General features: G+C 42.1%; 2 protein-coding genes across 3 annotated transcripts; both read right to left on the minus strand.

The window, feature by feature from the left end:
• Positions 1-2: 2 nt before the first annotated feature.
• On the minus strand, positions 3-8,257 carry LOC133511881 (large ribosomal subunit protein eL22). 2 transcript variants are annotated; one of them, XM_061840932.1, is made up of 4 exons: positions 8,151-8,257; positions 4,661-4,771; positions 1,801-1,925; positions 3-189 (listed from the first exon to the last, which is right to left on the minus strand). In XM_061840932.1, the coding sequence occupies exons 1-4, from the start codon at positions 8,160-8,162 to the stop codon at positions 45-47; spliced, it is 393 nt and encodes a 130-aa protein (XP_061696916.1). In that variant the 5' UTR covers positions 8,163-8,257; the 3' UTR covers positions 3-44. The 2 variants fall into 2 exon arrangements, with proteins under 2 accessions (XP_061696916.1, XP_061696926.1); XM_061840942.1 differs by having other exon boundaries at positions 4,661-4,768; positions 8,151-8,250.
• Positions 8,258-9,005: 748 nt separating this feature from the next.
• On the minus strand, positions 9,006-15,070 carry icmt (isoprenylcysteine carboxyl methyltransferase). The gene is made up of 5 exons (XM_061809290.1): positions 14,789-15,070; positions 14,257-14,345; positions 13,542-13,711; positions 11,780-11,997; positions 9,006-10,525 (listed from the first exon to the last, which is right to left on the minus strand). The coding sequence occupies exons 1-5, from the start codon at positions 15,005-15,007 to the stop codon at positions 10,346-10,348; spliced, it is 876 nt and encodes a 291-aa protein (XP_061665274.1). The 5' UTR covers positions 15,008-15,070; the 3' UTR covers positions 9,006-10,345.
• Positions 15,071-15,471: the final 401 nt, after the last annotated feature.

Here is a 15,471-nt window from a genome sequence, read left to right on the forward strand (position 1 = left end):
CATGACTGAAAACATTTATTTCAATGTACAAAACAGGCTTGACTTTAATCTTCGTCCTCCTCCTCCTCTTCATCCTGGTTGATCTGGAAGTAGCGCAACTCGTAGCTCTCCTTGGTGTTGGCCACCACACGCAACCAGTCTCGAAGATTGTTCTTTTTCAGGTACTTCTTGGTCAAATACTTTAAATACCTAAACGACGACACAAATATGATCACTTACTTACGCGACCGGTTTAAAAGGTGAAGCAAAAGCATGGAAATACATTTTTATTAATGGTGCGTGTGTGACCAAAAGTCCCATGAAACCATTGTGCTGCGAAAAGCCACCTGAGTGAATAAAGTTTGCATTGCTCATTTATTTCCCCACATCATCATTGAATGCTCATTTCAAGCCATTTCATTTTCACTCCCAAGTTGAACTTTCCCGTTCTATGGAAGTAAATTTGCGCCGCCAGCATTTCAATTGGAAATATAAAGTGATCACATTCTCAATAGTTGTTAAAGATTTGCTGTCTAAAATTCACCGTCTGTGCCACCGGGCGGGGTTACTTCAGGTCAGAACCGAATGCACAGCCAATCGCAGTTATACTTTCTTAGTCACGTGTCATCACATACTAAGAAAGCGTCATTGGATTGGCTGGGTGTTTGGATCTGACCTGAAGTAACCCAGCCAAGTGGCACAGACGGTGAATTTTAGACAGTGAATTGTTAACATTGAAAAGATACACCAAAATACAACTTTTCAAAATGTCATCACTGTACATTTGAACTTCAAATCCTGGTGGCACATATTTACTTCCACACTGTTCAAACTAACACCAACGCCATACGTGCAAATGAGTCAACTTTTGGGAAAATCCCCCATCCTGCACTCAAAATAGGACATTTACACGAAAGATCTGATGAAAGCTTACTCCCACGCTATCCTGAGAACGTCAGATCTTGGAAGCTAAGCGGTTTTGGCCCTGGTTAGTACTTGGAAGTCGAAAGGAAAAGAAAGAAGATATAGTTCTGATGAGTTTTCCTTTGGGGGTCCACCCGCTGATGTCACAGCCTCCTCGAATGCTGGCAGCGAGATCCACAATACGTACGGAATAAAGTCTTCCGTTGGGCTTCCGGGCATCGCTATTACTACTAGACAAGCCGGCCAGATTGCCGTGCCAAAGTGGTGTTCATGTTGGGAAGGTCGCCACCGCTACAAAGGCGACGGCTCGCGGCTCGATTCCATTTCGAGAAAAAAAAAAACAAACAGCAGCTTTCATGTGGTGTGGAATTTTACTGTCACGATCTGCCCAAACGTGCCTATTTCAGCTCACTTAGGACAAATCACCGTGTAACAAATTGCGCACATCACATGAGTTTGTATTTTTAAAACTGATGGTCATGCTTTAGCTGAAAAACCAAAAAAAAAAAATCTCAAGTTACTATATACTCGGTACTTCAGCAATTATTTCACTGTGTACTTTTACAAGTAATTATTTTGGAGGACTACTTTTTACTTTGAGTTCAGTCACATTAATGTCAAGTAACATTTGGCTACTCTCCCCGCTTCTGTTGCAATATTTTTGCTTACGATATCCAGAGATAAGAATGCCAAATGAGGAAAAAACACACAATGAACTCACTTCAAATTCACAAATGGCCAATAAAAGCCAAAAAGTGTTTAGTTTGCCTTATTTTTGTACTATTCGGTCTTTTATTTGAAATGATTAGATTTTTTTAAAAAAATCCTCTGCTTGCATCCCGAGTGGGTCCAAATACTTTTTCGAGGCACTGCATGTGGGGGAGCGTGACGCGTTACCTTTTGGAGAAGGGCACCTCCGAGGAGACTGTAATCTTACTCTTGCTCCTCTCAATGGACACCACACCTCCACCGAGGTTGCCCGCTTTGCCGTTGACCTTGATGCGCTCCTGGAGGAATTGCTCCTGCAACCACATTCCCGCACGGAATTACACGCTGGAACATACACACACCTACACACAGACAGCTACACGCCGCGACTTCTTTCACATGTTTTCAACCCTGCGGTTTATGCGGTGATGCGGCTAATTCCTGCATTGATGGCGGCCAGGGGGCACTCGAGCGGAAAAGGTAAGAGTCAGACTGGAATATATGTGCCGAGGAAGTGACTTTTACCAGCCATGTCAGTGCTGCGCTAGCACTTTGCTAGCGTGTTGCTGCTGTGTTACTGGCGTGTCTATAGTGATATTTACCAGTAAGTTTTATTTTAACCGGCCCTGTTAGCATTAGCACTAGCGTTAAACACTTTCTGTTTACCGTCTTTCTCGTATTTCAATGTGGGCAAGTGCGGCTTGTGTATGAACCAAATGGTATTTCCTTTACAAATGTACTTGGTGAGAATCGGTGTGCTCAGTAGGCCGGGAATTACAGTATATATATTTTTTTCTCTCCAAATAAATCAAACTTACGGGCCAGGTCAAGTTACAATGTGGATGTAAAAGATGGACTTATTTCAATAATTTTCGTGTCTAAATGTGTATTCTCGGTGCAATTAAGAAAAAAAAAAAAATTCATTTATTTTGTGCAGTTTTGTTAGTTTACCAAATAAACATTGAAGCAGATTAAAATGTTACACGATTTTGCTAATATTTTTATTTCAATATTTACAATGAATAAATGCGCTCACATATTACTCCGCTGCGGAGTAATATTCAGAAATTCCACCTGTGTGTGGATTGTGGACGTGTGAGCCCCACCCTGTAGTCGCATACATGCAGGCTAGCTATGTAACCAGCATGTTTGATTGTACATGAATGAAGACGCCACACAAAAAATATTGACAGAATTTGGTGCACACACAAGGTGCACTGTCCGTTTCGGAAGAAAATTTAAGCCATTTAAGTGCATTTTATGGTCACGAAAATACGATACATATCATAGGCGTTTTAACACTGTGTCTGTTATTTGTGGACTTTCGGGATTCTCGGGGAGGGGAGTGACGAATGTACTGAGGGAACTCTGTATACGCCGTTTCTGTGAAGGGATTCCAATTCATAGAGCTCGTGCACCTACGTCAAAACCACGTGACCGGCCATATTGACGGTCAAGCAAAGCATCGCTTAATGCTAGGTCGGTTGGAGACGACGCAAAAATACGTCCTATAGCACGACGCCCAGAGCTTTATCCGAAACCGTTAAAACGTTTAGAAGCCGGTGATGACTGAAGGTACGTGGAAAAATGAGAGACACTTGGCATAGAGGACCCATATTTAATGCCGAAGTCGATGTTTTTGCCGATAAAAATTGGACTGTTAACTCGCTTCCGCTCGTCTTGGACAACTGGATCGACACATGGATCTGGTGAGTAAGTCGTCGAGATTTACGCGCAACTGTTTGAAATCATAGAAAAGTCCTGACGCGTACAAATACTTCATTGCTATATCTGTTCTCAATCAAGAATAAAACCCATGTAGTGATGGAGCCACTCAGATTTCCACCCATCCGTTTTCTGAGCCACTCATCCTCACGAGGGTCACGGGGAGTGTTGGAGCCTATCCCAGCTGTCAACGGGCAGGAGGCGGGGCACACCCTAAACTGGTTGTTAGCCAATCGCCGGGCACATGGAGACAAACAGACGCACTCATAATCACACCTAGGGGCAATTTAGAGTGTCCAATTCATGTTGCATGTTTTTGGAATGTGGGACGAAACCGGAGTGCCTGGAGAACATGCAAACTCCACACAGGCAGGTCTGAACCCGAGACCTCAGAACTGTGAGGCTTTACCAGCTGACCATGCCGCCACCACACAGATTTTTCAATACAAATACCAACATTTAAATAAATGACCCCTGGTTTTACACTTTTAAACTCTCATTCGTTAACTATGATTGGGGAAAAAAATGAGGCCAGGGTGTCGTCTCCCCCATACACGGAAGCGTATTGCGGCCAAACGTTAACCTGCGTAAACCTCTCTGTGACAGACGTTTTATTTTATTTTTTTCAATACGCATTGTTCTCAAATGAGTCAACTTGGCATGATAAATACTTGTTGATAATTTGAGATTGAGAAATATAATGCCTACCTGAAGTGTGTTTGGTTGGGCACCATCCATCACCTTTAATTGCCAAAATCCATCAATTTTTTCTGGTCTTTTCAGCTGGTGTTCCATAGAATGACCTCTTTGAACATCTGTCTCGTCTGTTGTGACAACCAACAGCACAACAAGTCTCGGGCACTGTGAATATTCTGCTCCGGTTCAATGCCCCTGAGCCCGCCCAAACGCTGTCGAGCAGCTCTTTTTCACCGGCAATATGGCGGCGTGAAAATGGTGACGTCACATGCACAAGCTCTAACCTGTCGTGGATTTTAGATCATTATCACCCACCCCAAGCGACGCAGCTCAGGGGCGTTTTATAAACGGCGCACTTCCATCTTGGTAGTCTGGTTCTTGTCCATGACGTGATTTCCGCCTGTGTTCTCCAATCACGTAGCTTGGGGTTCTGCAATTTCATTTTTTTTTTTTTTTTTTTTAAGCCTTAGCCTTGCTTCCTACTCTATATTTGAATAATTGAACTCGGATTAGCGATAGCCACAATTTTGCTCACTTGGGTCGGAATGCTCAGTTTAGAAAGGTCGTGCGGCGTGGCCCGGACGGCAACCTTTGCACACGCCTGCTGTAACAAGTCGCACAAACTTACAAAGTTGGCGGCGTCCATGATGCCATCTTCAACGGGATGAGTACAGTCCAGTGTGAACTTCAGGACCTGCTTCTTCTTCTTACCGCCTTTCCCAGTGTTCTGCTTCTTCTGCTTCAATGAAGAAGAAAACAAAACAAAACCATAAATAATATAAATGGACATTTATTGACAGCGTTTCAGAACGACACCTCTTCTCCATTTTGTAAAGTTGTTCTTAAAGGTACAGCAACAGATTGCACAAGAATATTCTATGGGAACATTTTAACAACGAATAACTTTTAAGTTACACCCAGGCTGTAAACAAGAGAATGGGCCTCGTGTCATTCATAGAACTCATTTTGTACGTGCACATTTTTGTAAGGGGTGCTTCCTGCAAATAGGCATTACATTAACCCATTCATGGGCAGCGTCCCATTTTTGATTTTCACGCATTATATCCTCCATTTTTTCCATTGAAAAATACATCCTTTCATGAGCAAGATCCTATTTTTGTAACGCTTTACTAGGAAAACCTAACTACCCTCTCGCAGGCAGCGTCCCATTTTTGGGACAAGATTATAAATTAGTAAAGTTAACATATAACCTAACCATAAACGCAAAGAGACTTATCTCAATAAGGCAAAAAATTGCCACCTTGCCCATGAATGGGTTAATGAAAAAAATTAAACGAAATCTGGACCCCATTAAAACACTGTTCATTTTTTGCGCATTTGCTATTTGGAGGATTTTTAAGCGATCGTTGACATGGTTTTTATCCATTATAATTAAGACTTTACGCAGATTTGATCAGGTAAATCAGTACCGGCCGATAGTAATCATTTTATGCTAATCGGTTGATCGGCTTTAATGTCATAATACGCCGATCTGATCGACGACTTCATTGATTGGCTCCGCAAAAGACATTAACTCCACGTTCGTGCCCAGTGCATTTCATAACAAAAGCGAGTTTATTTTTGCTTTCGCTCATTTTTTGACGTAGCACTGTAAACCCAATAAAGTTATGGAAAAAAAATATTTGGGCAGTACAGGAAAGACAGACAACCTAATGCTCCGTATCAGACTACAAGACAAATTTGCTCTTTCATGATTCCACGATGCCAGACAACTGCAATCAAATCTTGTATTCCGATACCACCGCATCCCCCCCCCCTTTTTTTTTTTTTACCATCATTGGGCTCAATCTTGTCAACTGAATATACTAGTTAATCTGCGGATTACAACTCAAGTGGATCGTGGAGACTGCATTATAAGAAGAAAACTGAGGAGAAAATTAGTACTTGAGGTATATTCACGTACTTTTAACGCGATACAGCTCGTAAGCAGGCAACAAAACGTTACGTCGCCGAGCAAGCTAGCGCTATCGCTAGTGCTCGTATGTAAACATGCTCCCGTTTTGTTGAACACATGTTCTGACCACAGCAGTGAATTCCAAACTTTTTTTTGGAGCCAAGGGACAAAAATCTCACAACACACCACCTACCAAAAAGTAGACATTAATAAGTGTATGAACCCTGACCGGTGGCTGAAATAAGTTTTGAACAAGTCACCATTTTGCTTATTAAATATACTTCCAAAAAGTGCTATTGACCTGAAAATTTCACCAGATGTTGGGAAAATTTGAGAGAACACGGGGATTTATTTTTTTTTTAACCTGAATAAAGGGAGGTACAAAATGGCACAAAACACAATCAATAATCAAAGAGCAATCCAACCCATTGTCAGGGAAAATGAACATAAGATGGTTGCGTCCAAATTGATGGCTTACCAAAAGGTCTTATTGGCAGGGTGTGAATCAAAACATCTCATGATGGGTAAGAGTAGAACGCTGTCTCTGGACCATCACAAACTAATTGTCGCAAAACATAACGATAGCATCGTTACAGATGCATATCTAAGATTCTGAGAGAACGTGATGGTGTTATTGGTTTTATAGCAAACGGTACTGGTATATTTCACATTATCGAAAGAAGGATAAATGGGAAAATGTACCGAGAGTGTGTTGAATACTTTCCACCTGTGTCATTTCACATTATAACAACTTAATTTCTTCATTGTATGCATGGATCAGTTGGCTTGTTCATAACATCTGGTGAAAAGTTTCACTTCAATAGTACCTCTGCAAATATATTCGGAGAAAAATAGTTACGCTAAATTGTACTAGCTTGTTATCCTCCATAATATTTTGTTGCCGCCGTTGTGACCCGTATCATATTAAAAATACAGGAACATACCTCAAGTACGCCTTATACAACGTCCTCTCCTGTCCTGAACACCAACACACATTTTCCACCCAATTTTTCCCCCTCATAACACAGTTGGGCGCGATCCACTCTCATTGTTGTCGCCATGGTAAGGGGTGGATCCGGTCACATTTGAGTTGGCATGCTAAATCTCAATAATCGTAAAAAACAGGATGCAGGATTTTATTGCAGTAGTCTGGGTCAGCGTAAATGTGAAAGAACAGGTTTGTCTTGTGGTCTGGTCCAGGCATTAAAAAACTGTCCCACACTACCACCGTTTAAAATAAATAAATAAATAACGTTACTGGCTGTCAGATAGTTGCAGTACTCCATCAAAAGACACGCAACAAGGCTAAAAAATACACTATATTTTGGATTGAAACATAATCCGCACGACGGTGACCTGGAGTAGATGTTTTTTGAGGACCTGATCAATGACATCACTGAACGGATCAGCAAATGACGACATTAGAGGTAACCAGCATACAATTCTCTATTGGCTGACACGGTGTAAAGTCTATAATTTAAGTACTGCATTCATGTTCAAACTGTGTTGTACTGGCTTAATATACTTTTTAGGAATGTAACCTCTGTTATTGATCAACACCTAGGCCTACTTCGCTACTATATTAATTCTAATGTTATGATGGGGCGGGGGACCTCGATGGTTAGAGAGCCACTTACGATATTTTACTTACGCAGATATTTACATTTAAAATTTGATTTTTTTGCATTTTGGAAAAACTGCAGGTGCTCTAACTTGGTTAGTAAAAACGTCACATCGTCAAACTAATACAGTATAACATTTAGGACAAGTGAAGACGGCGCACCCTTATCGGATGCAACTACAGTACTCGTTTAGAAGTAGCCCACAGTTAGCTCAACGGCGTGAGGCGACTCAAGGGACTCTGGGATGACACTAACAATGTTTTACAAAAATCTCAGTCATTAAGGGCCATTGCAGCGCCGTTTCGGAGCGCGTTTAGAAAATCCGGTCGTTGATAATTAAAGGCCAAAACGGGACAGTCGAGTCCAAAACGTGGTGAGCTTAGCAAGGAGAAGCTAACATTTGCTAGAGGCCGCAAAAATAACTCAGCTACTTTATAAACCCGCGAACGGCCCTCCTCAAAGCCTCTGCATCGACACTGTACAGTGCTACGCAACAACGACAACGCCCTCGTGGTCATTTTCCAGTTCGACACGGGACACGCAACAGTTTGAGTAGATTGTTGACACGCGTTTCTACTCACAATGGGCGCCATGGCGAAGAAGCTCGCAGAGAGACCGAGCGGGGACTGCGCATGCGTTACAATGCCAACAAGTCAATCGTCGAATCATTGATTCCACCCACGATCCCTGAGAGGTTGCCGGGTCCTTCTTTTTGTCTCCACTTATTATCCATTTTTTTTTTCACTTTCAGAATTCCCAGAAAGGACGTAAAAAGGCGTAGGCGTACATGAGATATAATTAAAAGTGTGATGAATCTGACATAGCTTGACATTACTTCGTGAAATGAATGCGAACAAACTCCCAAATGATTCAAACACTATTGATCAGAAGGAAAATAAAACGCAATTATATAAATACACCGTTGTAGAACACAAAAAACAAAAATAATCAATCACACAAATGGTTACCGCATTTAGCTTACACTATTGCTTTATTTATTGACATCTAGAGTGGCCCCCAACTCATGGAATTCAACCATCAATTTTCCAAAGTGCTTATCCTCACCTATCCCAGCTCACTTTGGGCGAGAGGCAAGGTTCACTCCGAACTGGTCGCCAGACATCCATGCATCCATTTTCTTAGCCGCTTATCCTCACATGGCTCGCAGGAGTGCTGGCGCCAATCCCAGCTGTCAACGGGCAGGAGGCGGGGTACACCCTGAACTGGTCACCAGCCCATCGGCAGGGCACATAGAGACAAACAGCCGCCACTCACAATCACGCCTCGGGGGAAATTTCGTGTCCAAGTTTTTGGGATGTGGAAGGAAACCGGAGTAACTGGAGAAAAACCCCACGGGTCCAGTCTTTGTACCCAGAACCTCGCCGCTTTGGAAAATTCAGATGCTCTTAAAGTTTCAACATCAAATACCACTATGCGAATGTCAAAATCATTTTATTAACTCATCTATGCAAACATAGTATTGCTTCATTACTGGAAGCTCTAAATAAATAGCGTGAAGTCAACACTTTCTGAAAGCTCAAATAATTTAATACATTACACAGAAATAAAACCATACAAATGAGAAGAACCCTTTGTAGGAATGAGGCCTACTCATAAAAAGCCAAAGATGTTTATTACAACCAATGATGTGACTGTGTGATGGTTTTTAGCCTGAGTGAAGGTCATAAAATGCATTACACACACACACAGGACAGTTTTCAACGCAACTTTACCGTCAAGTCAGTCTTTGACCACCTGACTGTTCTGAATTCAGTGCTACCAACATTTATTTCAAGTGTTGCAACGTCGCTCTGGATGGGATGAAATTGACAAAACGGGTGTAGGCAATCAGTTCAAAAAAAACAAAAAAAAGTTGTCAACTCCGATATTTTTTTTTTTCCAAATGTCGCTACATATGATAAGTCTGTAAAAAAATATTCCAAATAAATAGGGCAGTGCTTAGGATCATCCGTGCAGAGCACGAAGACGTCGGACTGGACCTGCCGCTTTGAAGCCTTTCTTTGTTGTAATGTTCTCAAGTTCTCGTCATCGCGTGGCTTTGCGCTCAGTGCTCCTGATTTGTTAAGTAGTGGCTGACTGAATGCCGTCCGTGTATGCTAGCGTGAATGAATTGTCATCTTCCTACGTAGCCCTAGTGCCCTTCCAGGCTGGAAATGTCACAATTCACAAATATAAATGGCAAAAAAAAAAGAAATAAAAAAAAAAAATGCACAGAAGAGAGCATAAAAAGTGGGTGGGAAAAGCCAGCTACAGAGGTAGTAACAGCATCAGATCCAGTTCTGCGGAAACAAGACATTCAGTACCGGCAAAATTAAATTAAAAAAAAAAAAAAAGGCATGTCAGGCGCATCTAACAGCAATCTGACTTGACATGCTGGGATGACAAGTGTAAGAAACCAATGATATTTGAATAAAATCCCTTTTTTTTTTGCAAGCTAACAATTGTAATGCTTGTAATTCCTCTGAACAGACACCATCCACTCTTCATTGACACCTGGTTGTTGTTTAACAGCTCGCATGGTCAAAGCATGCAAACAAAACTGCTAACAAGTGCTACCAGAGTACACGCAAAGGTGGTGAAAGCTTTTGGACTTTCTCACTGGATTGTAGATTTTGGTCAAGTAAAAACAGTCCACTTGCTTGCCGGACTGCTCTCGCTAGTGGGTCAGCTCGCAAAATTCTTTGCGACCGCGCAGACGACAGTCTGGCTTGCTTTTTTTTTGAGTCAAGTACACTCCCCCAGAGTTGTGGTCCGACTAGTTGACACGGATGCCTGAGATGAAGGGTAGTCCGGTGGGAACCCGCTTCTTATAATCCACATATTCCTCGGCAAAGAAATTGATGAGGGAAATCTCCTCCTCCTCGATCCGCTCCCGAAAGAACCTCCAGCTGGCAATGGTGTAGCCCAGTGTACATACTGGGTTGCACAGCACCACCTACAGTGAACAGTGATACAACACGTTAACCACCATTTTGCTTGACGAGGCGTGACCCCCCCCTGCTAGGCATGCCTGCCTGCGTTGTGCCGGGGTGCCAGTCCTGGTACTTAGGATGGGTGATCGCGGCAAAAAAAAAAATGCGTAAAGGTGCCCAGTAATTAGGGAAAAAAAAACTTTGGCAACGTGAAAGCACACATGAAACTCTCTCAGCATGAGAAAAACATGCACTGTAAAATGAAAAAAACATATCCTGGAAATGAAAAACATCCATCCATCCATTTTCTTCACCGCGTATCCTCACGAGGGACGCGGGGAGTGCTGGAGCTGTCAACGGGCAGGAGGCAGGGGTACACCCTGAACTGGTTGCCAGCCAATCGCCGGGCACATCGTGACAAACAGCCGCACTCACAATCCCACCTAGGGGCAATTTTGAATGTCCAATTAACGTTGCATGTTTTTGGGATGTGGGAGGAAATCAGAGCACCTGGAGGAAACCCACGCAGGCACGGGGAGAATATACAAACTCCACACAGGCGGGTACGGGATTGAACCCGGGACCTCAGAACTGTGAGGCCAACGGTTTACCAGTTTAATCACCGTGCCGCCCAAATGAAAACATAATGAATGAAAAAAACAAATGTCAACAACACAGATGTCACTTAACGCGGGTATTTTTGGGTAGGTAACCCTCACGCTAAACGAGGGAACACTGTCTTTGAATTACCGTAATTTCCGGCCTTTTATCCGCGACTTTTGTCACACGCTTTCAACCCTGCGGTTTACGAGGTGATGTGGCTAATTTGTGCATTTTTTTTCCTAACGGCCGCAAGGGGGCACTCGAGCGGAAAAGGTGAGACCGGTGGAATATATGTGCCGAGAGAATTGACTTTTATCGGTCCAGCCCTGTTAGCGCTGTGCTAGTGTGTTACTGCCGTGTCTCAGTGATTTTTAGCGGTATGTTTTTTTTTTTTTTTAAACCAGCCCTGTTACCACGGCCCTAGCGTTAGCACGGTGGCACTAGCGTTAAACTCTTTGTGTACCGTCTTTCTTTGTAAATATCTCATGTTTTAATGTGGGCACTTGCGGCTTTTACACAGTTGTTGCGGCGTATGTATGTACCAAACGGTATAACCAGGTGCGGTCTGTAGGCCGGGAATTACGGTAATTCAAACACTGAGTATAAACTCTAAATACACACATCTATGACAGCAGCTCCATTATTGCTAACGTGAGAATTTCTATTGATCTTACCTGTGTTCCAATGCTCCAGTAGAACCAGCCCACATAGGACGGGTGTCGAAAAAAAGCGTAGACCCCGCTGGTGACCAGCACGTGAGTGTGAGCCTTTTCGTTCTGGACGATGTGGTTGAAGTTCGAGCCGGCCGTCAACATTGCTGCCTTGCGGAGGGCTTCGCCACACAGCACCATGAGTAGACCCAGGAAGCTCAACCAGCTCAGCTGCTTCAGCTCTGAAAGACGAGTCCAACAGGAATTCGGAACATGTTTAATCACAGTTCTTTGAGACTGAAAACATTTCCTCTTTGACCAAATTATGATTGACCAAATACTCTCTCGGTTATTGGAATGTATGAAACAAAATCCATGACTATGAATTAAGTTTGTCTTTTGAATAACACAAAGCTGTCAATGTCATTTCGTAAATTTCCCCTATATGCACAGTGTAGGATTATTGTGCAAGGATATTTTATAGCAGACAGCGATTGGTGTTTTTTTTTTTTTTGTATGCGGTCACATTCCAGATGGCTCTTAGCAAGTCCACATTGTGTCACTTAATGCAGTGTACATGCCATTACACACAAATGCACAAATTACCAACGAGGCTAGTTTAAGAAGTACCAAGTTTACGGTTATTCTGACTTTGGACCGAAAGTTCAATAGCAATAGACAAGATTATATGCGTCTAAGAAAAATAGTCAAAATGTACGGAAGTAGGTTAGTGCCACCAGGATTTGAATTTGAAATGTAAAGTGATCATTCTCTCAATAGTTTTATTTCAGTGTAACTTTTCAGTGTTGCTAATTCAACTGGCTACAATTTGCTGTCTAAAATTCACTGTCTGTGCCACCAGGCAGGGTTACTTCAGGTCAGAACTGAACACCCAGCCAATACAATTCCGTTTTCTTAGTATGTGACATCACGTGACTAAGAAAGCGTAACTGCGACTGGCTGGGTGAATTTTAGACGGTGAATTGTAGCAACTATTGAAAATGTGATCACTTTACATTTCAAATTTAAATCCTGGTGGCACTAATCTACTTCCATAAAATGTGTCCCAAATGAGGACGAGCAGGATAGAAATGGATCATAAATAGCGAAAAGCCAATACAAGCAGAACTGAAAGACATTTTGAGCAAATGATTTTGTCATTGGCAGCACAGTGATGAAGCTGGAGAGTACTGGCCTCAGAGTTCTGAGGACCAGGCTTCAAATCCTGGCCCCGCCTGTGTAGAGTTTGCATGTTCTCCTCGTGCCTGTGTGGGTTTTTTCCGGGCACTCCGGTTTTCTCCCAGATCCCCCAAACTAGCATTAATTGGACACTCTAAATTGCCCGTAGGTGTGATTGTGAGTGGGGCTGTTGTCTGTCTCCATGTGCCCTGCGATTGGCTGGCAACCAGTTCAGGGTGTACCCCGCTTTCTGCCCGATGACAAGCGGGATTGGCTCCAGCACTTCCGCGATACTCGTGAGGATGAGCGGCTTAGAAAATGGATGGATTTTGTAATTTTATTTAACAATGTATTGTTTTTATTGTTCGATTTAGTGAAGTAATATGCAATCTGTAATGTGTTTCAGGTGCTTGCATCCATTTGCATGAATTACAAGTGCATTAGAAAGTCAATTCATAATTCTGCCATTATATTAATGAAAGTAACGCATGACCTTTCAGAGAGAGATATCGTACTATCACAAATTACTAGTAGTAGTAATGGAAAACTACTACAAGCAACAACTAATATTTTACATTCAGGACCTACGTGGCTAATGTACACTGACCTGGAAATGTTAGTTTTTCTACGGTGAACTCAAGCCATGATGAGACAGCAGCCAGCGTATACTCCACACTGTGGTTAAGCAGGAACGAGTCCAATGACAGGCTGCGAGGGTTAATGATAGCCGTCACCAAGTACTCGGAGTAATGGAAAAATGCCAGCGAGCACATATACCTGCAAAGAGGTGAAAACACGACACGAATTTAAGCTCGAACAACCAAACACATAACACAGAGTCTTAAAATAAGGAGAACCTGCTGATAACACTCAAACTAAGGGATTTAATTTAAAAGGGGACATAAGTAAATATTTTCATACTTGTCTGTTAATATAGATCAGTGCGTTACGGTTCATTTGACTAATCTTCTTCTTCTTCTTCCGATAGGCAGGGTGAAGAATCAGAGCCACTTTCAAGCAACACTGTCTAAAAACTCTGATACAAAATCCTCCACATTCACAATGCAATGCGCTTGCTATGATGTGAAATCAATTTGGTAACTATATCTGCATTGCATTTTCACAACTACACTCATTAGTGTTTTCTAAGAAAGCTATCTTCTGATAAATGGCGCAGAATTAATTGTTCTGTGAAAGTTGTGTGGCACATTTGTGTTCGGGAACCATGCATGCAGGCACAGGAGCGCCGCAGTATATTTTTAAACAAGCATTACATAATCAAATATAAAGTGCTCCTAAACTTGACATGTTTATTTACATACCAGCCAAAATGCGTCCAAGTGGTTTCAGTACAGCTTATAATTAGACCACAACCAAAAATGACTCCAAGAAAGCAGGCTCTTACAGCAACCTAAAACAGACAAAGATTCACTTTTACTTTGGTTTTTCTGTGAGGTTTGAAGTAATTCTGATGAACTGCTTCCTCTCAGTTTCACGAAAATGTGACAAAGAGATTTCAATTGGGGGGAAAAATGAAAATGGCCTTATTATTTTTACATCCGACACGTCAGGGTTAACCTCTTAAACGTCTAAAGACACTGAAATATTTGTCAAGGGCCTCAAATTAAAATAAATCGTAACCCCTGTATCTCGAAACGCCACCTTGCACATAACACCAGCTATCTCGTTCTACTTGAGCTAATAGGATTACCAACGTGGACAGCTATTGCAGTACTTAGCTGGCGGTGTAAAATGTGCCATGCAACACAAAATCATATCCAAAGGTACTTGAATTTTTCATTCCTTATAAAACATAACTAGCATGAAAGTTGGCCAGGTAGCCTTGACGCTTACCTTGTACAGAGGTCCCCTGCATATGACTAACAGGAGGCCATTGATAACTGCAATGTGCAAACAAATCGCTATTTTTCCAGGAGTTTCCGTCAAGTAATCGAAGACCCAGTCAAAGTGACCAAAGCAGGACCTCACTAAAGGTATAATGACAACGCTGAGACCTAGAATAAAGCTCTTAATACTTACAGCTCCCTCAAGTACCAACTTACTCCCTGCCATGATGGAAATGGATTCCACCACAAAGTGTCGCGAGATTTCACCATGCTGCACTCACGGAACAAACCGGAGTGGGAATTTCTGATGCTTCGTCTTGTTGACGTGAGATCCAGGAATTTTCAATGTCCCATTAGAAAAAAGCAACTGGAACACAAAGTTGCTAAGACTTTCGGGTTCCCTATGGTATTGTCACCAAGTTCTAAATTAGTGCGCAGATTCCATGGCTGTCTTTTGTGCCGTCATCGTCAAAAACGTCCCATTATCAATTTCGTCCAATACAGAAGAAATAAAAAGGTAAACACTGCATTATTTTAGTGCACACAAAATGTATTCACAGCTCTTTACTTTGTCCAAACTTAGCATTCACAACCTTATTAAAAAACGGAAAATAATTCCCACCTTGACAACACCTCATTAGTTAATAAATACAACAACAAATTGACATAACTCCTTTTGAAATCAGAACC

This window comes from Syngnathoides biaculeatus, chromosome 2 (assembly GCF_019802595.1).
Source record: "Syngnathoides biaculeatus isolate LvHL_M chromosome 2, ASM1980259v1, whole genome shotgun sequence".
Lineage (NCBI taxonomy): Eukaryota > Metazoa > Chordata > Actinopteri > Syngnathiformes > Syngnathidae > Syngnathoides > Syngnathoides biaculeatus.